Source organism: Rhinopithecus bieti, unplaced genomic scaffold (assembly GCF_001698545.2).
Source record: "Rhinopithecus bieti isolate Rb0 unplaced genomic scaffold, ASM169854v2 scaffold_65275, whole genome shotgun sequence".
Classification (NCBI taxonomy): Eukaryota; Metazoa; Chordata; class Mammalia; order Primates; family Cercopithecidae; genus Rhinopithecus; species Rhinopithecus bieti.
Genome location: NW_016826376.1, coordinates 1,007,104 through 1,034,444, shown reverse-complemented (window position 1 = coordinate 1,034,444; position 27,341 = coordinate 1,007,104). Strand labels below are relative to the sequence as shown.

The 27,341-nt window shown below is 42.8% G+C and overlaps 1 protein-coding gene across 1 annotated transcript in view; it reads left to right on the top strand.

Moving 5' to 3' along the window:
- The window catches only part of MAP3K5 (mitogen-activated protein kinase kinase kinase 5), a 248,516-nt gene that overhangs the window by 199,173 nt on the left and 22,002 nt on the right, over nucleotides 1-27,341 (top strand). The window contains exons 20-25 of the mRNA XM_017863432.1: nucleotides 2,759-2,936; nucleotides 3,707-3,727; nucleotides 11,759-11,936; nucleotides 12,033-12,201; nucleotides 20,287-20,472; nucleotides 23,546-23,651. Coding sequence (XP_017718921.1) covers nucleotides 2,759-2,936; nucleotides 3,707-3,727; nucleotides 11,759-11,936; nucleotides 12,033-12,201; nucleotides 20,287-20,472; nucleotides 23,546-23,651 — 838 coding nt within the window. The remainder of the gene's footprint in view (nucleotides 1-2,758; nucleotides 2,937-3,706; nucleotides 3,728-11,758; nucleotides 11,937-12,032; nucleotides 12,202-20,286; nucleotides 20,473-23,545; nucleotides 23,652-27,341) is intronic.

Sequence of the window (27,341 nt, the reverse complement as noted above, 5' to 3'; positions counted from 1 at the left end):
AGACAAGAGTCTCGATCTGTCACCCAGGCTGGAGTGCAGTGACGTGATCTCAGCTCACTGCAACCTCCGCCTCCCAAGTTCAAGCAATTCTCATGCCTCAGCCTCCTGAGTGGCTGGGATTGCAGGCACACACCACCACACCCAGCTAATTTTTTGTATTTTAGTACAGACGGGGTTTCACCATGTTGCCCAGGCTGGTCTCAAAGTCCTGAACTCAGGCCCTCCGCCTACCTTGGCCTACCAAAGTGCCAGGATTACAGGCGTGAGCCACGCATTTGGCCTGAGAGGACTTTTGATGGTAATTGTTATTCCTCTCCCTGCTGCAGACCATGTTTCTAGCCCTTATTCCATCTGTGTGTAGCCTCTTGTGAGGGGCCATGTGTTGTTACAGACCTTCCGCTTTTGTGCAAAGCTTGGCTTTATGCTTGAAGACAATCTGATAGGATACTGCTGGTATAACAATGAGTAGTGTGACCAAACTTCAAAGAGCAATGACAGGTGCCAAGAGAGGTGCCTTTCTTGCCATGAGTGGATGTCTTTCTCTTCTTGGCCAGTCTTTCAGGTTTCCTCCAGTGTCTAGGACTTATCTGAAATGCTGCTTTATAATTCACGAATGTAGTGATTATTATACCATGTGTTTTTTGTCACATTAGGCCAGTCTAAGCTGTGCACAGGAAATGACGCTATCTTAGAGAGACGGCGTGACATAGATTGTGGCACTAGTTTACAGTGTTTGAATCCAGGCTCCAGCATGGTCAAGATATTTGAGACTTTGAGCAAATTATTTAAACTGCTTGTGCCTCAGTTGCCTCATCTATAAAATAAGGATAAAAATAGTACCTGTTGGCCAAGCATGGTGGCTCACACCTGTAATCCCAGCACTTTGGGAGGCCAAGGCGGGCAGATCACCTGAGTCGGGAGTTCAAGATCAGCCTGGCCAACATGGTGAAACCTCCCCTCTACTAAAAAAGAAATAGAGGGTCATGGTGGCAGGCATCTGTAATCCCAGCTACTCGGGAGGCTGAGGCAGGAGAATCCACTTGAGCCCAGGACGGGGAGGTTGCAGTGAGTCAAGATCACACCCCTGCACTCCAACCTGGGCAACAAAATGAGACTCCATCTTAAAAAAAAAAAAAAGTACCTGTATAATAAGAGCTTTTTGAGGAGTATATGAGGTAAAATGTACCAAGCACTTAGAACTGTGTCTGACACATAGTATAGGCTATATAATTCTTACAAATAATTATATATTGTTTATATTACAATGAATTTATATAAGCTATATAAGAACAAAAGGATTTCTTTTGAAAATTTGCTCTGTACNTTTCTCCTCACCCTCATTCTTCTAGCCTTTCATTTCCCAACTAAAGGGTCAGTCCTTTCGTTCTTTCTTCCGGCTGTGCTTTCTAAGAAATCAGGAGTAAGAGGCCGGGCGCAGTGGCTCAAGCCTGTAATCCCAGCACTTTGGGAGGCCGAGGCGGGCAGATCACGAGGTCAGGAGATCGAGACCATCCTGGCTAACACGGTGAAACCCCGTCTCTACTAAAAAATACAAAAAACTAGCCGGGCAAGGTGGCGGGCGCCTGTAGTCCCAGCTACTCCGGAGGCTGAGGCAGGAGAATAGCGTGAACCCGGGAGGCGGAGCTTGCAGTGAGCTGAGATCCGGCCACTGCACTCCAGCCTGGGCGACAGAGCAGACTCCGTCTCAAAAAAAAAAAAAAAAGAAAAGAAAATTTGCTCTGTACTAAAAAATGAAAATACGATTACTTTTTTTAGAATAGAAGCAATAAGAAGTAAATTCTAATTATTATAAAAAATAGGTTTGTTTAATTTTAAAGTGCTTTTAAGTATCTCTTTTAATGTAGGTGATTTGAGACAGGGAAAATATTCACAAATCATGTAATAGGGAAAAGAACATGGGCTTTAATCCAAACAGTTCAGGTTCAAATCCCAGATCCCTCTTTTCTTAACCATGTTACCTCATCCTTTCTAAGCCTTATTTTCCTCATTGGTGTAACAAGGAAAATATTTAATCCACTGGGTTGTTGGAAGGATTTGATGAGATTCATAAGTGGAGAAACCCCAGCACAATGCCCAGCACTTAGCTATTGTGAGCAACTCAGTGGTCTCAGCTCAGTGGCTGAGCATGGTGGCTCATGGCTGTAATCCTAGCACTCTGGGAGGCCGAGGTGGGTGGATCGCTTGAACCCAGGAGTTTGGACCAGCCTGTGCAACATGGCGAAACCCTGTCTCTGCAGAAAGTACAAAAAATTAGCCAGGCATGGTAGCATGCACCTGTAGTCTGAGCTACTCAGGAGGCCGAGATGAAAGAATCGTTTGAGCCTGGGAGGTTGAGACTGCAGTAAGCTGAGATTGCACCACTCTGCATTCCAGCGTGGGCGACAGAGTGAGACCCTGTCTCAAAAATAAATAAATAAATGAAAATAAAGATTCTTTTTGTGTGCCAGTGTACCAATATGTTCTAAAGCTTTGAAAGACTAAATTATTACTCCGTAGTGCTGTCTACTGTCTTCAACTAATTATTCTGCCTGTGCCATTGGTGAAGTTACCAAGGCACTCTGTCAATCTTCTATAACCTACAGCAAACTCATCTCATCTCCCTTTGAGAAAAACCATGAGTTTGTGTTGTATAATAAAAGATCTTGTTGCATTGGGGCATCAAGTTATGGAAGCTGGGGTTCAGGTGCTGAGGTGTTCACTCAGAAGACACATTGCACTTTTTATATTTATGTCTTAGGTGGGAATGTTTAAAGTCCACCCTGAGATCCCAGAATCCATGTCTGCAGAGGCCAAGGCATTCATCCTGAAATGTTTTGAACCAGACCCTGACAAGAGAGCCTGTGCTAACGACTTGCTTGTTGATGAGTTTTTAAAAGTTTCAAGCAAAAAGAAAAAGACACAACCTAAGCTTTCAGGTATGTGATTGCATTGAAGAGGATATAGCCTGAGTCCCTAAATCCTAAGCTGTTAAGATGGAAGAATTTTCCGGAAGTAAACTAACCTGTTTACAGATATCACTGGAAATTGGTGTAAATATTAGCACAGTGTTCTCAGGCATTTGGTTGCAGCATCAGGGAGCTGTGTTCCATCAATTTCACGAATGCTGGGACCTCATACATAGTAGTCTTCAATGACATAGTTAGTAGGTAGTTAGTATGTCAGCATCTATGTCACTCTAGCATTGTGGATACTAAGGTTCAAGTGTAAGAGGGGTTAAATTTAGCCTTTTGGAGCTGAAACCCCAGATTACCATAAATGGGCCTACAGAGCCATCATAGAGCTGTTGAATTTCCAAGCTCTGTAGGTAATAGGTTCTTTTAATTTTAGGCAGTAGAAAATACCTGTTGTCTCTTAGGGTATATACTTCTGAATAATTACACCCCAAAAAAAGGAAAGAAGGAAAAAGAAAGAGAACAAAGATTGCCAGCTATAAATAAAACAGCAGTGTAAAAATATAAGTACATTGTACTTTTGCAATAATTGTCTATAACTCAGAAAAAAAAAACAAGCAAAGGTTCCAATTGTTCTTGGCATTTTTTGGTGTTTATATTGGATGAGAACGGGCAGATTGAATGTTTGGAGAGGACATTGATCCCATTTCAGGCATTCACTTTTTGTTGATTTCTCAGTTTAACAACAAACCCAGCACGTGCTTATTCATGGCTGTTTGCTTTTCTTTCCACAGCTCTTTCAGCTGGATCAAATGGTGAGTTTGTTTTTACTTTGCCCATTGAGCTGAGACCTGGTGTCTCGTGTGATAAACTCCAGACTTCCCATCAAGTAGCCTCATCCTCTGCTCCCGGCTTACATTGGTGGGGGGTTGGGGGAGTACTGTAAGGATGTGTGCAGCTGCAAGCCTACCTGGGTTGTTCCTTTGGAAACCCCTCATCTTTCTCTTTCATGAGTGGGGGTGGCTTAAATTTTTTCTCCCTAAAAGCAAGATAGTAACTGTGTTTTTGACATCTTCAATTTGAGTGAAGTAAATGCTTCCTTATCTAGGAGCCAGTTGACTACCCAATGTGTTTCTTGTGGAAAATATCAATGCCGGATACTTTCCTCTATCATCTTTGGAGTGATACATTGTATTTTTAGTGGTCAGGAGTTATTGTGCCTTTGTTTTCTAATGTTGGCGTTTAGGGATCATAACTAGGAAGGTAGAGAAGGTAGATTTTCCCTAGGAAGATCCATTAAAGCATTTCAAAGAGTAGTAAAGAACATGGGGCTGGGTGTGGTGGTTCATTCCTGTAATCTCATCACTTTGGGAGGCTGAGGTGGGTGGATTGCTTGAGCTCAGGAATTTGATACCAGCCTGGGCCATATGGTGAGACCCCATCTCTACTAAAAATACAAAAAAATAGCTGGGTGTGGTGGTGCATGCCTATGGTCCCAGCTACTCAGGAGGCTGAGGTGGGAGGATCGCTTGAGCCTAGTGTAGTGGAGGTTGCAGTGAGCCATGATTATACCACTGCACTCCAGCCTGGGTGACAGAGCGAGACCCTGTCTCAAACAAAACAAAACAAAACAAAACAAAACAAAAAACGAACAGCATGGTGTTCGATTTTCCTAAGTTGGATGAGTGGTTGATTAAATAGTTCAGGGGGCTTAATGTTCATTGTGCATAGGTTCTGCAGGCCAGGGGCAGGGGCAGGTTTTTGCAGGTTGCTCAGATGCCCCAAAGCCAATCAGTCCAGAGTAGAGGCCTGTTAATTGGGGTTTCCCGGGTACAGCCTCTCTACTTTTTCTTCTTCCATGTCTTCCATTCTGAGAATCTGGGGAAACTCAGAAGAGGAAAGGCACATCCTTGTGCCTCTTTTCTCCACAGACAGCCTGGGCTCCGGAAGGCAGCCTTGCATTGTCACAAAGTCAGCCGTGCAGCACTTGGCAACCTTCTGACCAGCCTGCTTCTGGTATCCTAAAATGGACACTGACTTCAGAATTACACAGAAGTGGGTTCTGATCCCACTGACCCACTTTCTAAATATGGGACATGCACATTTCTTCTGTCATTCTTTGCTGGTAACATTACCTACTTCACAGATTTGGTTCTGAGAATAAAATAAAATAATATCCTAAAAGAGCCTTGGAGCTGTGCCCAGAAGTTTAGTCCATGATTATTTTATCCCTTCCACATGGCTTGGTTTTTGTTCGCAGGAAATGGGTTCCCATCACACACAAGCATTTAGCTTCTGTGAACTCAACTATACACACTTAGCAAGAGTGTGCATGTGCGAGAGAGAGAGAGAGAGAGATCATTTAAGTGGACAGTTCTGCCCATGTCTTCTCAGTGACTATGTACCTTAGAGTGAGCATGAGATGGAAGGTGTAAACCTGCTGAACTCTAGTCAGTCAGGTTCCCATTGCCCTTTCGCCCCTCATGCTCACACGTGGACTTGGGCCTAGAAAAAGGGGCAGTCCCCAATTCCCTGCATAATTAAACTGTTCAGACTCTCAGCTAAAACAGTATAATTACATGGATGGTGTGCCTCCTCTCTGTCCTCCCTAGGAGAGCAGGACAGATGTGCTAACCAAATTAGGAGCTAAAATCCCTCCCTCAATTTTTTTTTTGAGATGGAGTCCCAGGCTGGAGTGCAGTGGCACAATCTCAGCTTACTGCAACCCTCTGCCTCCCAGGCTCAAGCGATCCTCCCACCTCACCCTCCTGAGTAGCTGGGACTGTAGGCGCCCACCACCACACCCAGCTAATTTTTGTATTTTTAGTAAAGACGGGGTTTTGCCATGTTGGCCAGGCTGGTCTTGAACTCCTGGCCTCAAGTGATCTACCCACCTCGGCCTCCCATAGTGCTGGGATTACATGAGCCACCATGCCTTGCTTAAAATCCCATTTGATTGTTCCCAGGTATTTAGAAAATGGCATGCCTCATGTTAATTGAAACAATGACCTATTAGCTACTCTTACTCTCCTTCTAGATGAGTGCAAGATACAGGCCTCTTCCTTCCCCAGGTACTTTCTATAGGCCACGTATGTGTTTCTTTCCAGAGCACAGGCCCACCTCTTAAGGTTCTCTACCTCCCATAACTGCACTTGGCTTCCCCTCAAGAGGGGAGTAAGAGGGTGGTGACGATGAGACCCCCTTCCCCTTTAGAGAGAGACATGACTTGTCTCATCCTGACTGCTCTCCCATGGCCACACACAGACCCAGAGATTTAAGTAATTCACGTTAACTTAAATATTAATTGTACAGTTATGGTGTGCACAGGAAATGTGCTAGGCCCTGAATGTATAAGGATGATAAAGACAGAATTCCTGATTTTAAAGAGCCGTTGACCTTATAGGAGAAAAACACTGGAAAAAGTCATCTCCACCATAGTGTAGTTTAGTCTCTGCAGAGGAGTCAAAAGGGAGAGACAGTGATTGAAGTCAGTCTGAGAATGCTGTTTCAAGGCAGACTTTCCAGTGAGGTGCACCTGATGAGTAAGAACAAATGTGAACTTAACAGGTGGATGGGGAGTGGAGATCCAGGTGAGGCCACTCCTCGCATAAGTTAATGCCAGGATGTGTGAAACTTTACTGTGTATTCAGGAAGCCTTGCTGACTCAGCAGCACTGGTGCTTAAAGTCAAAGGAGAGGGATGATGCTGGAGTGGGGAGCAGGCTCAGATCCCAAAGGGCTCCTTATGAAATGCTAAGGAATCAGCAAGGAGGGTTGGGGAGCCGGGGAAATTTTTTATCTGAAATAATATTATAGACTAGCACTGGATATATGATTCTGCAGTAAGAGAAATGTCCTGTACCTGCCCTGTCCAATACATTAGCCACTAGTCATATGTGGCTATTAGACACACTACACATGGCGACCATGGCTGAGGCACTGAATTTTTATTATTTGAATGTTAATATTAATAACCATATGAGGGTAGTAGCGACCATGTTGGACAGTGAAGCTATTGATGGATCATTCCGATAGCTGTGTGAGGATGGTTTATTTAATAACATTTATTCCGTAACATTTTTAACCCTCTGCTATGCACTTGGCACTAGAATATAGGCACGAGGCACTAGGAATATAGCTGTGCCTCAGTTGGTCCCAGATCCTGCCTGCATGGATCTCTTGCAATGCTTGTTAAAAATTGAGATGCCTGACCCTTCTCAGAATCTGGAGGTGCAAGCTGGAATTCTGTACTTTTAAGTAAACCCAGATGATTCTTGTCATCACTGCAGTGTGAGAACCATTATTCTATGTTTGGCCAGCTGGAGACTGGAGGCAGGATGGCCAGTTAGGAGACTCTGTGTTGTGGCCAGACTTTGTTCCTAAACTGTCTAGGAGAAGGAGAACCATAAAGATCCCTAGTGATCATGAATAGCTGTGAGGACTTGAGGCCACCCTCACAGCAATGGAAGGGATTTAGAAAATCCCCACTTGCCCAAAGCAGGAATGTATCTAATTCCTTAAAGGTTGCACTATCTCCCTTCCATAGACGGGAGCTCCCAGCAATCTAGAGTCCGTAGAGTGGCCAGTCACCCCTCCCGACTCCAGCCTACCCCTGGCCTCTTGGTAAAGCTATCTCTTAGGGGTATGGGGCTCACGCCCCTTCCCATCAGCCCCTGAAATAGGGCAATGAGAATCATCTCCCTAGAGAAGCACCTTTGACGTGTTCTATCCTCAGAGAGGTTCATTCAGCCTCTTTTAGACTCTTCATGGTCAACCCCATAGAGGAGGGCTCCTTAATACCTGGCAAGACATCAGCAGTAAGGCTGCCTGTGACTGGAAATCCTGCCAGGCTCCTCTCTTGCAGCCTGGGGTCCCAATCACTCACGTGTATGAGCTGATGTTCAAGGAACTTGTAACCTCTGTGATATCTGGAAACTGTCACCGTGCTCCCTTGGAAATATTTATACTTGAGCTTCTTCCCATTTACAGTGATACAGAAAGGCTCTATGCATTCTCACTTGCCTGGAAATATTCATAACTTAAGAAGCTGGAAATCTCAGGCATGGATTTGATCCTATTTCCACCACAAACGTATAAAGCGACCTGTCTCAGCACCACCTGTCTCGCTCTTTCCACCCCTTACAATAGAGAAAACATTCATTGTCCTGCAGAAGGCCAATCCCCCACAGTTGAGTTCTGGCTCCTGTGGAGCCCCTGTGACTCCTCCAGCTTCTGCCTCTCCCGATGAGTTCCATATACACATGCTGTAGTGTCTTCTGTCCTAAACCCATCCTTCCCCTGATCTACAAATGGCCTCACTGGCTGATACCACCACCATTTTTTTTTGCCCTCCATCCCAGCTTCCCGTCTTGAAGTACAGTGTCACCGGATCTCCACCTCTTCCTTCCCACCCATGTAGCGTCTCCCCTTCCACATGATTACTGGGCCTGCTCTGGCCAAGGTCTAATGAGATCTCTTCAGTCAAATCCAACAAGTGCCTTTCTCAACCTATTCAGCTTCTCAGTGGCTCTCGGCCTGGATGACCGTTCTCTCTTACTTTTGCCCTCTCCTGTGTGGGCTTCCATGACACCCCATTTTCTCTGTTTTCCTCCAACCTCATGGCTGCTCCTTGTCATTCTCCTTGGCTGCCTGTTCATCCCCTTCTTTTCCTCTAAATATTGGCATTCTTAAGGGCTGGGTCTATGCTGTCTTTTTATCTTTCCCCAAATTATGTCATCCTTTACTTTAAATTCCATCTCCAGCCAGTAGGCTGCTGAGGTTCTATCTAGCCTAGTCTTCTGAGCTCCAGACTCATATCCAATTGCTTTTTTTTTTTTTTTTAGATGGAGTCTTGCTGGAGGCTGGAGTGCAGTGGCATGATCTTGGCTCACTACAACTTCCGCTTCCTGGGTTCAAGCAATTCTCCTGCCTCAGCCTCCTGAGTAGCCGTCACTACAGGCAAACCACCATGTCAGGTTAATTTTTGTATTTTTAGTAGAGGCGGGGTTTCACCATGCTGGCCAGGCATCTCGAACTCCCAAATCAGATGATCCGCCTGCCTCAGCCTCCCAAAGTGCTGGGATTACAGGCGTAAGCCACCGCGCCCGTCCCCACCAATTGCCTTCTTCATTTTTCAAACTGAACTGTCAAATAACACCCCTTATCCACTAAAAGAACTTTTCCTTTTGGCCTGTATTATTTCTCATCTTAGTATATAAGTACAATATGCATCCATTCAGTTTCTTAGGCCAGAATTCTACTTTGGGGTCATTTTTGATTCTTCCTTTTGACACCCTTCACTCTGGTCCATCAGCAACTCCTGCTGGCTACCTGACAAATAGTAGATGATCCACAACTGTATGTTAGATGAATGAATGCATGTGCCTAACAGAGAAGGGGACTCAATCTAGAATCAGGTTCACTCATTTAAAATCAAGCAGGCCGGGTGCGGTGGCTCACACCAGTAATCCCAGCACTTTGAGAAGCTGAAGGGGGTGGATTACTTGATGTCAGGAGTTTGAGACCAGCCTGGCCAACATGGCGAAATCCTCTCTCTACTAACAATACAAAAATTAGCCAGGCTTGGTGGCACACGCCTGTAATCCCAGCTACTTGGGAGAGTGAGGCAGGAAAATCACTTGAACCCAGGAGGTGGAGGTTGTACTGAGCTGAGATCATGCCACTGCACTTCAGCATGAGAAAAAGAATGTGACTCCATCTCAAAAATAAAAATAAAATCAAGCCAAGGAGGGAATCAGGGCTCTGCACATAGAACATGCAGAATATCTATAAGTCCCTTTATTTCCTTAATGAGCCATAGCAACAGGCACTGGGTTCCATCCTTAAACATATACAGTTTTACCTCATTAGACCTCCTTTTAGGCAGTCAGTAGTCACAGCACCATTAAAATTCACAGGTATGACACAAGTCCTCTCATTAGTGGATAATCAAAGCACACGATATGACCAAAAAGCCAAAATACAGGATAATTCAAGACCTTACTCCCTCTTTTCTTTACATACACATACATGTAACTCCACAGACACACACACACACACATACACACACAAACATGGAAACACATGATAGGAATCCCTCATCTTGTACTGTTCTAGATAGGATTTAGTCTCTTTACTCCCAAGAAACAACAGTTTTGTCTTTGAAATATGAATGATGCACACCTCCATTTCTGAGTGTGGCATGCATCTTATGAAAATGGGCTGGCGAAGAAACTCACCAAGTCTCAAGGATCAGCAGTGAGTTCCACGGAAGGGCTTGCATCCCTTCTTATAAAGAGATCGCCTACTCAGTCAAGCCAAGAGATCTTCAGCTGTATTCTTCCAGCAGCAACATTTAACTTTAGGGGCTTGACATTTCATAGCAGTGAAACTCTTTCTCCCAAGTAGCTGTTTTTTTCTGTTCTGAAATCTGTTCCCCCCCACCAAATAGCAATGATGTTGACTCTAAAGTGAAACAAGGCACACTCTAGGCCTTGACTTTCCCCAGGAATGACTCAAAAGCAGTTCGGTGTTCGAGCCCCCTTTCAAACCTTTCTTCTCTCAGACAACCTTACTATTATCAGCACGGAAGAGGTCACCCATTTCCTTTCTGCTGTAGCAGCACTGCCTAAAATATGGTCCATGAAATGCTAGGCGCATGAGCTGCTCCAGAATATTTGGAAACAATACATGCCAGGCATTTCCCCTGCCATACATCATTTGCATACTGATACTTAATTGGTCAATTCAGCAACTCTTTGTGGTTTCCTCTTGCTTCCTGCCTTCTAGTGATTCAGCTACAGAACTGTTTAAATAACAGCAGATAAGTCAACCAATTCATCCTGGGGAGACTTTCCAGTTACTGACCAGTAAGGTGGTTTCCCATGAGGTCAGCTGTTCCTGAAAGCTGTATATACTTCCATCTTTCTCCCTACAGCTGAAATCACTGTCAGGAGTCCCCTGCTAGCCTTGAGATCGGGGCAGCTGATTCAGTTCAGCCTAAGAGGAATTAAGTAAGAAGGAGATTCCAGGCAACAGTGGATTTCCTTTTCTATAATTTTATACCTTCATTCTTTATTAAAATACTTTTGTAGCATTAGGATGTGTGTTTGATAAAGATGTTTCTGGCAAAAACTACTTTCTTTAAAACCAATGTTTGAGGAAATATAGGCAACTCCACCGTCTTATTCTCCATCCAAATAAAGAAGCAGCTCATGTCTACTAGAAAATCATAGTATCTGAGAACCAGAACAGACCTAAGAGATCATCTAGTCCATCTGTTTCCAAAATTTGTTTTCAGTGAAGAATCCTTTTTTATATGAATCCTTAAGCAGAACTGTGATATATGACAGTCATCATATTTGCTCTGGTTTCAGGTATAACATGACTGGAACCTGTGGTCTAGACTTACAGCATCCCCCTCACTCATCCCAACCAAGGCAGCTCCAAGATGCTAACATAGACCCTTAAGCCCCCGAAGAACAGGCTTAAAGATTATCAATCTGACCCTGAATTTTATAAATATGAAAACTGAGACCCATAAATAGAAATAATTAGTAAAAATGAGGGGATCAGACCTGCTGAACCTGTTGCTTCCTTGACTGTTTTGGTACCCCAGAGATATCCCTCCCAAGGCCTGGGATGCCCTTTCCTGGCTGCCCTGCTGTATGGGTTTTGCTGAGCAAGGGGGCAGTCGTAACACATGACCATCCCCTTGCATAGCATAATTATGCTGCTCATTGCAACAAGATATTTAACAAAGAATATGGCTTTCTTTCAATGGGTGTTTCAGTATGTGTACATTTTTTAAAGCCTCAATTATCTTTTCCTTCCTCTCATCACAAGCAGAATATCTCAGGAGTATATCTTTGCCAGTACCTGTGCTGGTGGAAGACACCAGCAGCAGCAGTGAGTACGGCTCAGTTTCACCCGACACGGAGTTGAAAGTGGACCCCTTCTCTTTCAAAACAAGAGCCAAATCCTGTGGAGAAAGAGATGTCAAGGGAATTCGGACACTCTTTTTGGGGTAAAGACCTGACTTTATTTGGGGTGAGAGAAGTGTGTTGTTAAGTGTGTCATTTTATAAAGGAAACTGTGATGTATGCCGCATAAATTTTCTCAGCATTCCAGATGAGAATTTTGAAGATCACAGTGCTCCCCCTTCCCCTGAAGAAAAAGATTCCGGATTCTTCATGCTGAGGAAGGACAGTGAGAGGCGAGCCACCCTTCACAGGATCCTGACAGAAGACCAAGACAAAGTTGTGAGAAATCTAATGGAATCTTTAGCTCAGGTAAATCCTTTCCCAGGTGCTTCATTTTCCAAAGGTTACATATTTTACCTGTGTCCTAACCACCTGCAGCTGTCACAGATGATGTGAAAGGCAGGAGGAAGCTGTAGTGCTCATGATAAACAAACCTACCCCAGGGGAAAAAAGAAAGCAAATCCTACAGTAGGGAATATATTAATATGAAAACAGGGAAACACTTTTTTCACTGCATTTTTGAACATAAGCTATTTTTAAGTCAGAAGCAAATTTTTCACATTGATGACATTCCAGCTAGCCCCTACAAGGCTCTTTTACTCTTCATTCATTTGTTTATTCATTCCATCAATAAACACGCTTTAAGCCACATGAGTTGCTAATTCTGACAGAAGCACGAGGCTACCTGCCAGTCGCTCCTCTCGGCATCTGGGAAACATCAGTGAATACAACAGAAGCCCGGAGCTTGTGAGGTTACATTTAGATGGAGGGCGAAGGGCAATGGGAAGTAAATTGTAGTGAGTCTTCACTTAATGTAGTTGATAAGTCCTTGGAAACTGTAACTTAAGCAAAATTACATATAACCAAACCAGTGTTACCATAGACTAATTGATATAAACAAGAGTTAAGTTCCTATGGCATATTTCTGGTCACAAAAAAATGACCAAACTCCTAAATAAAGACGAAAACACTTCTAATATTCAACATTGAAATAAATGTGAACTCTATATACATTTAAGAAAGATTAATAAAAACAAGATAACTGTCTACCCAGTTCAGGGCCATAGGTGGCCAGAACCTATTCTGGCAGCTCAGTACCAAGCGGGCACCTGCCCTGGACAGGACACTATTCCACTGTAGGGCACATCCACACACACCCACACTTACTCACACGGACCACGCAGACACACAAATGAACCTAATGTGCACGTCCTTGGGATGCAGAGGAAACCATATGTATTAGTCTGTTCTCACACTACTAATAAAGACATACCTGAGACTGGATAATTCATAAAGGAAAGAGGTTTAATTGACTCACAGTTCCACATGGCTGCAGAGGCCTCACAATCACGGTGGAAGGTGAATGAGGAGCAAAGTCACATCTTACATGGTGGCAGGCAAGAGAGCTTGTGCTGGGGAACTCCCATTTATAAAACCATCAGATCTCATGAGACGTATTCACTATCATGAGAACATCATAGGAAAGACCCACCCCCGTGATTCAGTTACCTCCCACTGGGTCCCTCCCATGACACATGGGGATTATGGGAGCTACAATTCAAGATGAGATTTGGGTGGGGACACAGCCAAACCATGTCACCAGAGTACCCAGGGAAAACCACACAGACATGGAGAAAATGTGCAGACTCCACACAGACAGTGGCCCCTACCAGGAATCAATTCTTTTTTTTCTCATCAAGGTTATAATGAGACAACATTAGGCAAAACAATGTTATTTGAGGATCTGCAGTATATAATAGTTTAGAAGGCCAAATGTACTCTGAAATAAACAAAAGCTTGTCAGTGAAACTGTCATTCCTTGTTATACTAGTTTGCTAGGGCTGTGTCTTAGTCCATTTTCTGTTGCTATAATAGAATACGTGAGACTCAGTAATTTATAAAGGAAAGAAGTTTATTTGGGCTCGTGATTCTGGAGGCTAGGAAGTCCAAGATCCAGTGGCCCATCTGCATCTGGTGAGGGCCTCGTGGTGCTTCAACTCATGGCAGAAAGTAGAAAGGCAGCAGGGCTTGAGTGGAAAAAAGAGAGGGACAAGGAGAGCCAACTGGCTTTGTGACATCTTGCTTTCCTGAGAACTAACCCAGTTTCATGAGAACTGCATTAATCCTTTCATGAGCCTCATGACCCAAATGCCTCTTTAAAGACTCTGCCGCCTCTCAGTATCATTACAGTTCAACATGGGTTTTGGCAGGACAAATCACGTCCAAACCAGGGCAAGCAACCATAACAAACTATCACGTACTAGGTGGCTTAAACAACAGAAATGTATTTTCTCACAGTTCTGGAGGCCGAAAATCCAGGATCAAGGGGTTGGCAGGTTTGGTTTCTCCTGAGGCCTGTCTGCTTAGCTTGCAGGTGGCCACCTGCTTACACACTCAAATGGTCTTTTCTGGTGCATTTGCAGCCCTTAATGTCTCTTCCTCTTCTGATATGGACACCAGCAACATCAGTTCAATTGGGTTAGGGCCCCACCCTTATGACTCACTTAGTCCTAATTATCCCCTTTGAGGCCCTGTCTCCAAATATATCCCATTGAGCATTAGGGCTTCAACATGTGAATCTGGAGGACACAGAACCATAATACCTGGGAAAATGTGTTCCCTGGAATTCTGCGTACAGATACAAGGAAGAATCCCCTTCCCAAATATTCACCAGGAGAAAAATGGATTTTCCTCAGCCCCAAGCTTCTTGTGGATACAACCTCCCCCAGACACGGTCATCCCTGGTATGACACTTCTCATCCTCTTTTAGTTCAGTGGGTACTGGGAACTCATCTACCTGCCTCCTTTACCGTGGCCTCCACCTGTCCTTCATGATCACTGTGGACTACTGCTCATAGCTTCTTCCCTACCTGTGTCCTGAGGAAATAGCTGCAAGAAAAGATTGGGGCTGGAGGAGTCCAGCCAAGTTTTTAGTCTCTCAGTACAACAGTTTACCTGTTCTCATCTTTTATTGAGATATAAATGGAGCAAAGCTCTCTCTTGGCTCTTACTAAACAATCTCAGCCTGTCTCTGTCTTGAGAACCTCACTGTGCTTCTTTGCTGAACATTTTATCGCCTTTGGAATTCCCTAACATCCATCTCTTTAGATCTCACAGAAGGAGCTGAAAAGCCATATATGTGCCAGTAGGGCCTCGGTGCAAGGAGAACTGAAATGAGTGTCTTCTACACGCTCTCAAAAACCTTGACTTGGGCCCTAAAGGAAAGCTGTCTCAGGCAGTTATTCTGAGGCGCAGGAAGAAGGTGCTCTAGAGTGAGGGGAAGCTGGCCTCTGAGTCAGGGCTCTAGAGTGCTCTAGAGTGAGGGGAAGCAGGCCTCTGAGTGTCATACATGCTTCGTGGCGGTGGAGACTGGAGCGGTCTCGAGCCATCAGCTTTCTCTCTGGCCTTTCCTTTGGCTCACTGTGATCATTCAAGGACTGAGAACAGGACTGGGTTGATCCAAGAAGAGGAACCAAGCTGGATGGAGAGAGCAACTGGGCAGCACTCGGAGTTCATTCATTTATTCAACAAATACTTACTGAGCATCAGTCAAAGGCCAGGCACTGTAGTATGTGCTGGGGATACCCTGGGGAACCAAACAAAAGTATCTGCATCCCCTTGAAGGTGATATCCTAGTGGAAGAAGAAAAACTATACATATATATATATATATATAACATATAGTAATAACAGCTAACATTTTCTTTAGGCCAGGTACTATTCTTAGTATTCCATGTGTATGTACTCATTTAATTTTCATGATAGTAGTACTTATACCAGTAATTGTATTAGCATCCTCATTTTACACATGAGGAAACAGGCACAGGGGACTTGAGCAGTTTGCCAAAGTCATGCAGTCCTAAGTGATGGAGTTAGGATTTTGACCCAGGCAGTTTGGCTCCGAAGTTTTTGCTTTAACCACCACATTGCTCTGCCTTGCTGGTAGGCCTGATGGTGACAAGTGCTAGGAAAAAGATAAAGTGGGGTGGGGGGTAGGCATTGGAGGTAAAGAAGGAAAGTAAATCACCATTAGCCACTGCAGAGTGAAGGCCTCTCCTGTGGACCTTTAAGATGCTTGGTTTTAGGTCAAAAACACATAAAATCCAGGAATTGCCTAAATCTCTGCCCCCAAAGAATGCGCTTTTCCAGTACAGGAAATGCCAGCTTGTTGGGGTCTATTCTTTGTCTCCCTGCTGGACCATAGCGCCATCAGGAATAGGACTGCCTTGGTCATCACTTCTATGACTGTGCTGAAATACTTAAATGTGGGAGTGGTTAGTCATATTCAATTGTTTGGTACCTCCTAGTTTTAAAGTGCATTTGAATGTTCTCTGTAAAAGAAGAAATGAAAGAAAACCTTAAAAGCAACCATCAGAGGCCTTAGTGGACCGGCATGAAGCTACCAGTGAGTACCCGAAACTGCTGAGCAGAATCACATGCTGAATCCATGATGGCCACGTGATGGTGGGGGCCCTTCTGACTGTGCTGTTAAGGATGCTGGGAATCCTTTCCTATGACATCAAATGGTGATTCAGTGGTAGAACAGGTCCTGACCCAGGTTGACAGCTGCTACTGCAGGTCATTGGGGCAGTAGAATATAATGGTTAGGAGCTTGGGCTTAGCTTGGATTTCCCTCTGTTTGAGGCCTCGTTCCATCACTTAAAGGCTGTGCAGTTTGGGCAACTGATTTAACCTCTCAGAGCCTGAACTTCCTCATCTATAATGGAGGAGTCTATAAGGTTGATATCAGGAGTAATGGAGATTGTGAGTGATTTAAATCATAACAGAAAATATTCCACAACTGTTAACTGTTATTGTTATTATCAAGCAGGCTAGTAATAGTTATCTAAATATCTTTAATTTTTTCTACAATCAATCAGAAATAATTCTTGTCATTGTATTATTTCTAGATATGTATTTATATTTAAGCCTACACTTTATAACAAAACCAAATCTAGATATTGGACAGGTCCTCAAACCTTAAACCATGAAAAGCCTTGTAATCTGTAACGTCCTTCTGAAATCCACTCCTGGTTTTTGAGGAAGGAAATTTAAAGGATGAAGACTGGAGAGCACCTTTGAAGAAGATTCTGTGTATTAGGGTTCTCTAGAGGGATAGAACTAATGGAATATATATATATATATATACACACATAAAGAGGAGTCTATTAAGTATTAACTCACATGATCACAAGGTCCCACAATAGGCTATCTGCAGGCTGAGGAGCAAGGAGAGCCAGTCTGGTTCGAAAACTGAAGAATTTTGAGTCCAATATTTGAGGGCAGGAAGCATCTAGCACAAGACAAAGATGTAGACTGGGAAGCTAGGTCACTCTCTCCTTTCACATTTTTCTGCCTGCTTATATTCTAGCCACACTGGCAGCTGATGAAATTGTGACCACCCAGATTAAGGGTAGGTCTGCCTTTCCCAGCCCACCAACTCAAATGTTAATCTCCTTTGGCAACACCCTCATAGACATACCCAGGATCAATACTTTGTATCCTTCGATCCAATCAAGTAGACACACTCAGTATTAACCATCACACCCTGGTACTAGGAGCGCAGGCAATGCATACTGTCAAATCTATGCTGACACTGAGTCAGGCTCACCAGATACTAGCCAAGATGCTTGTTTTTGAAGGCACATGAATGAGTTAACATGGAGAGACAGGAGTCAGAAATAAACGATGACATAAGTAGATGAAATAGCCTGAACAGAAAACATTTCCCAGAGTAGAGCATGTTCCTTTGTAGGACAGTGGCACACACATCAAAAAACCAGAAGCAACATGTTTTCTGTTGTAAAACAAAGTTAACATCGAAAAATAAGTTTGTCATTTGAAGCCTGCTATTGGCAAACATGTTGCAACTGATTTTTTATTAAGAGAAGCTTCCAATTTCTGCATAACTCACATTTTTCTTCTTGAATATATTTTCATGGTGTTATGATTTTGCCTGTGAATCTTTACCTTGGGTGCAATTTAGTTTGTGGTAAGGAAAAAAACCAACAAAGTTTATAATGGTTCCAGTGTGATTTTAAAATATTCCTTGAATGACAGCTTTCAAGCTTTTCAGTATAATCTTATCTCATGAAAACATAAACATGAGACCGAGCTTCCAAATGAAAATATATTAAGAGAAAGAACTCAATGGTGCATTTCTTTTTTATTTTAATAGACTCCTAGATATTATAATCTTCATGCCCAGTGGAGGAATTTTAATGGTACAGTAAGAAAATGTACAATATAAAATAAAAATGAGATAATAGTTTCTTAAAGTTTCTTATAGTTTCTTACAGTTAAATGGGAACAAATAACATCCTACTCTGCTTCCTTAAAGAAGCAGTGTGGGCCAAGCATGGTGGCTCATGCCTATAATCCCAGCACTTTGAGATTACAGCACTCAGGAGGCTGAGGCAGGCAGATCACTTGAGGTCATGAGTTCAAGAGCAGCCTGGCCAACATGGTAAAACCTTAACTCTACTAAAAATACAAAAGTTAGCCAGACATGACAGGTGCCTTTAATCCCAGCTACTTGGGAAGCTGAGGCAGGAGACTCACTTGAAGTTGGGAGGCAGAGGTTGTAGTGAGCCGAAACGGCCCCACTGCACTCCAAGCTGGGCGACAAAGCAAGACTTTGTCAAAAAAAAAAAAAAAAAGCAAAGAAAAGAAAAGAAAAAAAAGCAGTATGCCTTGCTCAAAGGAGAAAAGTTCCATTTGAGGTTTGGGGAAAGTGGCTCACATCTGTAATCCTAGCACTTTGGGAGGCTGAGGTGGGAGGATCACTTGAGCCCAGGAGTTTGAGGCCAGCTTGGGCAACTTAGCAAAATCCAGTCTCTACAAAAAGTTAAAAAACAATTATCTGGGTGTGGTGGCACATGCCTATAGTGCCTAGCTACTCAGGAGGCTGAGGTGGGAAGAGACCTAGAACCCAGGAATTAGGGGCTGCAGTGAGCTATGATTGTACCACTGCACTCCAGCCTGGGTGACAAAGAGAGGCCCTGTCTCTTAAAAAAAACAAAAAGAAAAATTCAGTTTGAGAAAGAGCATTTGTTTGAACATTGTAATATATTTTAGTGTAATAAAATAGGCCATCAGTCCATTCTTAGAAGCAATTGCCTCTTTGATGGGTAAGGAGTAGTTTCAAGAATGAAGTTTGAGATCAGCCCCTCTTGGTTTCAAGGAATTGACGCACTGTAAGGACAACTGAAGTACCAAGGACATGTTATAGGTAGACACGCATAGCAATAAGGGAAGTAGACTCTTAAGGAATTCCAACCATAGTGCCTAGCCGAGTCTCACAGACACTGAAAACAGAATATGAGCCTAAGGAACTTCAAGTTCCCGGAGTTTGCACATCTTTTCTCTGGCTTAGTTGCTGTTGACCCTCTGGGTGCGCATTTCTGTTTTTGTCTACTTCTCCTCTCCCTCCCTGATATGGTTTGGCTGTGTCCCCACCCACATCTCACCTTGAATTGTAATTCCCACAATTCCCATGTGTCATGGGAGGAACCCGGTGGGAGGTGATTGAATTATGGGGGCAGGTCTTTCCTGCGCTGTTCTCGTGATAGTGAATGAGTCTCACAAGATCTGATGGTTTTAAAAAATGCGAGTTTGCCTGCACAAGCTCTCTTTTTGGCTGCTGCCATCCACGTGAGATGTGACTTGCTCCTCCTTGCCTTCCGCCATGAATGTGAGGCTTCCCCAGCCATGTGGAACCGTAAGTCCAATTAAACCTCTTTCTTTTGTAAATTGCCCAGTCTTGGGTGTGTGTTTTCTGCAGTGTGAAAACGAACTAATACACTCCCTATTGTCTTTCTCAATTCCATTGCTTCTGCTTCTTTTCTTATAGTTGGACATATTCATGACCCTGTTTTATAATTTCTCTTTCTGGGCAGACTTTCAGGTTGAGATCCTATAGCTTATTGCTCAAATCTCTTTTTAGTTCCCAATTAAAATTTCTGAAAGAATCTTACGGTCTCAGTCTTTTTGGGCAAAGCTTTGTTATCTGACTGTCATGGCTACTGACCAGCGTGTGGGGCAGGTACCTTTTCTCTCTGATTATTTCTTGGTGTTGGTAGGAGGATTGCAGAGGAGCCATATAGTTCAAAATGTGGTCTTTCCTTTGGAGACATTTGGAAGTCCAGTTCTTCTCAGAAAGGGGTGTGGGAATTGGATAGGCATGGTGGCTCACACCTGGAATCCCAGCACTTTGGGAAGTAGTGGTAGGAGGCTCACTTGAGCCCAGGAGTTCGAGACCAGCCTGGGAAATATAGTGAGACCTTGTCTCTACCAAAAGAAAAAAAAAGCGGGGACAGGGGGTATGGGGATAGGAGTCCCATGGCAGGTATATCCGGCATATGTTGACTGAAGGATTGTTGATTTTTATTCTCAGGGGTCTGAAGAACCGAAACTAAAATGGGAACACATCACAACCCTCATTGCAAGCCTCAGAGAATTTGTGAGATCCACTGACCGAAAAATCATAGCCACCACATTGTCAAAGCTGAAACTGGAGCTAGACTTCGACAGCCATGGCATTAGCCAAGTCCAGGTGGTGCTCTTTGGTTTTCAAGATGCTGTAAGTATGATATTTTGCCAGTGTTTTCCCACACACTAAAACTGGTTAGAAAAATAAGATAAAACATAAGTTCTGTTATTTTCTTTAAAATTCCATTGAACTCTGTCCTTTTGGATGAAAATGTGAGCTATTCGCCTCTCAGTATGCTTCTAAGTATCTGATTTGTTGTTTTGTGTGTTTGCATTCCCCAAATTAAAAACACATAAAACCGAATCACCATGGAAAATAACAAAATATTTCCCATGGCTGAACTTCGTTCTTATGAAATTATGTTGGGTCATTGTTTATTTTGACGACTTTAGCAACGTAACACACTTTAGTCATACATTTTCTAATGCTATATGAGAAATGCCATCTAGTGGCCACTGAGAAAAATTTAACAGTACAGATTGAAATGGTGACTGCTGAATAAAACCAGTACTTTTTTTCCCCAATTTTTTCTAGTTTTCATACAGAACATTTTTAACATGTTTGTTTCATAAATACCTACTCTGTCCTAGCCAGATATATACTTTCAGAGTACAGAGCATCACTGATTAAAAATTAAAGCACATGATCTAATGAGAGATTGCTGAGAAATCTTCTCTCTAAAATTGAGTTGCTATGCAACACAAACTAAAGCTAGTCTTCTGTAGCGGATTCAGAACCCTCTGTCTTATTCTTGGGTGAGACTTATCTGTGGAATTCAGTGCCAAAAAGCCTCAAGCAACCCCCAGAAGTCCCGTAGCAAGATATGGGAGACTGAAATAAGAAGGTTCTTGACGGTGGTTGTGGTATAAATCTGGAAGTATAATTTGATTTAAATTCCAAAAATTAATTCAGCCCTAATGTGTGCATTGCTTCTATGTAGAAAATGTCTTGACAATTTTATATGCAACATCAAATGATCCCCAATTTAAAGCCAAATCAGAATCCTTCAATAACCACTAGCATTCTCTGAGACACGGTATAAGCCACGTGGTCTTTATGCTATATTGTGGACAGGGACAAGAGTCCTGACTTGATTGAGGGCATAAGAAATTAAAGCAACTGGCAAAGCCTATCACTAATATTAAATGCTAAAAGCATGCTTATGCTGCAACTAGGGAAACCCAGCTGCCTGCAAATAGAGTGAAATAATTTCGCTAATTTGCACTTGCCCACACATTTGGCTTCTAGCCTACAGGTTGGAAAGCAAGTTTGCTGTAGAAGTCAGACTGAGACCTATTGGGTTGTACTCCTGGGCCTTGGGCCAGGTCAGACACACACACACACGCCTGGTCTTACTTATTCACTGTCCAGGATGAGAATGAACCCAAAGTATGGGCCCTATGATGTAATTTGCTATGTAATAAAGAGCTGAAAGGAACAGGTCATGGTTATAACAGATCCCTCTTCCACCTAATAAGAATGTAAATTCTTTTGAGATGGAGTCTCCCTCTATTGCCTAGGCTGGAGTGCAGTGGCATGATCTCAGCTCACTGCAGCATCTGCCTCCTGGGTTCAAGCAATTCTTGTCCCTCAGCCTCCAGAGTAGCTGGGACTACAGGCACCTGCCACCATGCCCAGCTAAGTTTTGTATTTTTTAGTAGAGATTGGGTTTTGCCATGTTGGCCAGGCTGGTCTTGAACTCTGGCCTCAGGTGATCCGCCTGCCTTGGACTCCCAAAGTACTGGGATTACAGGGCATGAGCCACCATGTCCAGCCAGCATATAAATTATTTAAAGAAATGAAGATACCAGGACAAACTCAGCCTGGATGGATTTTCTAGAACAAGTGGGAACCTAGCAAGGGTTTACTTCCTGTGCAACTACTACAAGGAAGTCCTCAAATTGACTCTCTTCCAAACTAGGGGATTTTGATGAAGATGGACCAAGGACAGGCATGAGCTACTGGAGCTCCAGCTCTTGGCATGGGTTTGTGACTAGGTCACCATCTCCCCAGCCGCAGTAGGGATGGTGATTAAATTTTTGGAGTTTAAATAAAATTATACTTCCATAATCATACTATAGGCACTTAGAGGTATCTAACCAGAGCCCTGTTGGGGAAATAGCCTATTTTTTTAGAGGTCTGTGTGAGCCAACAGGTAGTAGAGTTAACCCAAACTTTAAGTGAGCTTGTCTTAGTCTTATGCTAAAAGCTTGTTTTTAGAAAGGTAATGCACATGATAAGTACATACAATGGAATATTATTCAAGCTTAAAAAGGCAAGAAATTCTGACACATGCTACAACATGAATGAAGCTTAGAGATGAAGCCAAGTGAAATAAACCATTCACAAAAGGCCAAATACTGTAATTCCACTTATATGAAGTTACCTATAGTAGTGAAATTTATAAGAGACAGAAAGTAAAATGCTTGTTTGCAGGGACTGTGGGGAGGGAGAAATGGGAACTTACTGTTTAATGGGTATAGAGTTTTAGTGTTGCAAGATGAAGAGTTCTGTGGATGGATGGCAGTGATGGTAGTACAATAATGTGAATGTACTTAATGCCACTGAACCATATACTTAAAAATGGCTAAGATGGCCAGGCACGGTGGCTCCTGTCTGCAATGCCAGCACTTTGGGAGGCTGAGGCAGGAGGATTGCTTGAGCCCCAGAGGCACAGGTTGCAGTGAGCCATGATCCCACTACTGCACTCCACCCTGGGTGACAGAGCAAGACCCTGTCTACAAAGCAAACGAAAAATAATAATAATAATAATAAATAACTGAAAATAATGAACAGTAAGAACAGCCTTTATTTTTATTTAAAGTCTCTTAGACCCTGTCTTCCTCCTTCACCCCCTCCCTCCATCCATTCTGTAGACATCATAAAAGCTAAAAACTGCAGATTCTGAGTCCCAAAGAAGCAACATTCTCATTTGAACCAGACTGCCTTTCACTTAAATAATTTATTTGCTTACATGGGGCTCACTGAACTTTGATTTGAAGTAGCAATTTTTACTTTATTTTCCAATGACAAAGAATTACAAAGAATTCAAGGTGAAGAAATTTTTTTTTTTTTTGTAAATGGAACTTCATCCAACTGCTTGGATCAGCTAGGCTATTTGCAATTAAAAATTAAAGTAGGCTAAATATCACTCTCTCTCCAGGTCAATAAAGTTCTTCGGAATCATAACATCAAGCCGCACTGGATGTTTGCCTTGGACAGTATCATCCGGAAGGCGGTGCAGACAGCCATTACCATCCTGGTTCCAGGTCAGAGATATTTAATTACTCTGCACATATTTAGTGCTTGGATATTTTAGATTAGTGTTCATCTGTTATTTCTCATATCACTTTAGTACTTTAAAAACCATAATACCCTTTTTTAAAGAAATATTTTCAATGTCACCAAATAGTACCTATAGTCTGGATAATGGTACACAAAGCAAAATATTTACTAAGAGTGAGGAAGGCTTGCTTCCCCTGTCTTTAAGGAATGTGTTTAGATGTGAAGAGAAAGAGAAAAATATACAGGTGACTCAGATAAATATGCATTTCAAAATATAGATATCTGGACCACAAAACACATTCCTACATCTTTTACCCAGTGGTTCCCAAATCTTCCAGTGTATTGAGCAATTTAAGGAGGCACTGCATAGCTCATTGCATTGAGCAATTTAATTGTCTTTAAAATTACAGTTTTCAAAGCCCCATCTGAGGCCAAGTAAGAATCTGCAAGGAATAAAGCCCAGGAATTTGATTTTTTTAAGACTAGTCTTTTAGAGCAGTTTAAGGTTCACAGCAAAATTGAGTGGAAGGTACGGAGATTTTGCACATACCCCTTAGCCTCACACATGCATAGCCTCCTCCATTATCAAGGTCCCCCACAGAGTGGTATATTGGTTACAATCAATGAATCTACGTTGACATGTTATTATCACCAAGAATCCATAGTTCACATTAGGGTTCAGTGTTGGTGTTGTACATTCTCTAGGAATTCTACATATATAATAACACATATCCACCATTATAGTATAATAAATAATATTTTCACAGCCCTAAAAATCTTCTGTGTCCCACCTATAAGAACCTGATTTTAATACAGCTCCCAGGTTATGTTGATGCACAGCCAAATTTGGAAATCACTGGTCTAGACACAGCCCCAGCTATGTTGGCAGTGAAATACAACAGGGGTAGTGTTGATGAAACAAGGCTTTTTGGCATAAGTGAGGAGTGTATTCATACTCTAAGGCAAAACTTCCAACATGTTTTGATAGTCTACCCCTTAATAAAAAAATTGTAGGCAAAGCTCTTCCACCCTGTGTGTGTGCTGGGGTGGTGGGTGGATGCACGGATAAGTATGTAGGTAGGTAGAAAGAAAGAGCAGTTGACCAATTGATAGATGGATAGATACAGATTTATATATATTTATATAAACAAATTAGAAACATGTCTGTTGTACTAATTTGTACCTATATTATAAAGCATTCTAAAATATAAATTTAAAAGGATAAGATCGATATGAAATATTTTCATTTTAGTTTTCTTTTCTTTTTTTTTCTTTTTTTTTTTATAAGTAGAGACAAAGTCTCACTCTGTTGCCCAGGCTAGTCTCAAATCCCTGGGCCTAAGCTGTCCTCCCGCCTCAGCTTCTCAAAGTGCTGTGATTATCGGCGTGAGCTGCTGCACCTGGCCCTGAAATATTTTTAAATTAAAATTATTTATAAATGGTAACTACAAACTTTTAAGTTCAGGCCAACCCTTCTGAGTTGTGGAATTCCCTTTCTTCTCATAGAACACTTGAGTGTTTGACATGAGAGGGAGAGCATCCGTGTCAATCTTTATGTTAAACATTGGTCAACATTAAGTTATTTCTTATGTAAGAAAGAAACAGATGTTCTGCTATCCCCGAACATGTTACTTCTACCTGGAACACACCTCCACCCCACGTCTCTCCTGTCCTGTGGCTTGCACCTTTGCATTCTTCAGGCCACCGAGAGTCTGGACCTATCACCAAATCTCAAGTAGGCTTCCTCTGTTATTCTCTCTCCTTGGAAATGGTTTTCACCAATTTGTGATGCCACAATCTGAAACTACTTTTGTTTCTAGTTTAATAGCTGTTACCCTCACCAGAGGATAACTGTTTCTGGTTTATTTTATTCTGAGCCTAGCATACTGTCCAGCACAGTGCATGGAAAACAGTGAATCCCTGATTCACATTTGGTTGAAACAATAAGTAAATGAGTTTCACCTGATTATAACAAACTAGGGGCCGGGTGCAGTGGCTCATGCCTGTAATCCCAGCACTTTGGGAGGCCGAGACGGGCGGATCACGAGGTCAGGAGATCGAGACCATCCTGGCGAACACGGTGAAATCTCGTCTCTACTAAAATACACAAAATTAGCCGGGCGTGGTGGCAGGTGCCTGTAGTCCCACCTACTCAGGAGGCTGAGGCAGGAGAATGGCATGAACCCAGGAGGCAGAGACGCTGTCTCAAAAAAAAAAAAAAAAAAAAATTTGGATGGAAATTTTGTATAGTGTAGAAACTTAGAAAAAAATTCTAGAGAGGCTTTGAAGCACATGATTAGTAGTTGGATGTGAACCTAAGAAATTCATGCTTTAAGGAAGTCAAACAATACTTTTCTTCAGATGCTTTATCATTAGGATAAGGCTGGTTGTATGAAATGTGCTATAGAGGGGTTAGATATTCAAAAGATCTACGGGATAAAGGGGGAATAGTGTGTATCACTGAAAGGGAGAGGTATGGGCCATGAGTTAAATACAGTAACACCCTAAATTAAGGACACCTAAATGAAGAAAGGAAAAAGAGAGTATATTTTGAAACAACTTAAATAGCATATAAATGATCTGTTTACTTAATTTAAAGAAAAACAAAAAACTTCCTTTTAGTAATGATTACCTAATGTAATGTGGTATCCAGAATAGAAAATGAACATTAGTGAAAAACTGAGAATCTGAGTGAAGTCTGCAGTTTAGCTAATAGTATTGTACCAACGTTAATTTAATCATTCTGAAAAACATGCCATAGTTATGTAAGATATATTAGGAAGAGCTGTGTGGATGGTATACAGGAATTCTTTGTACTATCTGTGCAATGTTTCCATGAATCTAAAATTCTTCCAGAATAGAAAGTTTAAAAAGCAAAAGTAACTGTAGGTGAAACTGTTAGGTTTAGGGAGAACAGCAGGGAGGTTGCAGAGGGAGCTGTCCTTGCACGAGTATCCCAGGAATGGACACTGCTGTGATCAACCATGTGTGGAACAAGGCACATTGTTTATTAAAAGTGTTTGCTAAAGAAAAAATGCCTGTCATCACTGGCCATCAGAGAAATGCAAATCAAAACCACAATGAGATACCATCTCACACCAGTTAGAATGGCAATCATTAAAAAGTCAGAAAACAAGATGGCCGAATAGGAACAGCTCCAGTCTCCAACTCCCAGCGCGAGCGACACAGAAGACCGGTGATTTCTGCATTTTCAACTAAGGTACTGTGGTCATCTCACTGGGGAGTGCCGTACAATTGGTGCTGGTCAGCTGCTGCAGCCCGACCAGCAAGAGCTGAAGCAGGGTGAGGCATTGCCTCACCTGGGAAGCGCAAGGGGAAGGGAATCCCTTTTCCTAGCCAGGCGAACTGAGACACACAACACCTGGAAAATCGGGTAATTCCCACCCCAATACTGCGCTTTAAGCAAACGGGCACACCAGGAGATTATACCCACACCTGGCCGGGAGGGTCCCACAGCCACGGAGCCTCCCTCATTGCTAGCACAGCAGTCTGCGATCTAACCAAAACGGCAGCAGCGAGGCTGGGAGAGGGGCGCCTGCCATTGCTGAGGCTTAAGTAGGTAAACAAGGCCACTGGGAAGCTCAAACTGGGTAGAGCTCACAGCAGCTCAAGGAAACCTGCCTGTCTCTGTAGACTCCACCTCTGGGGACAGG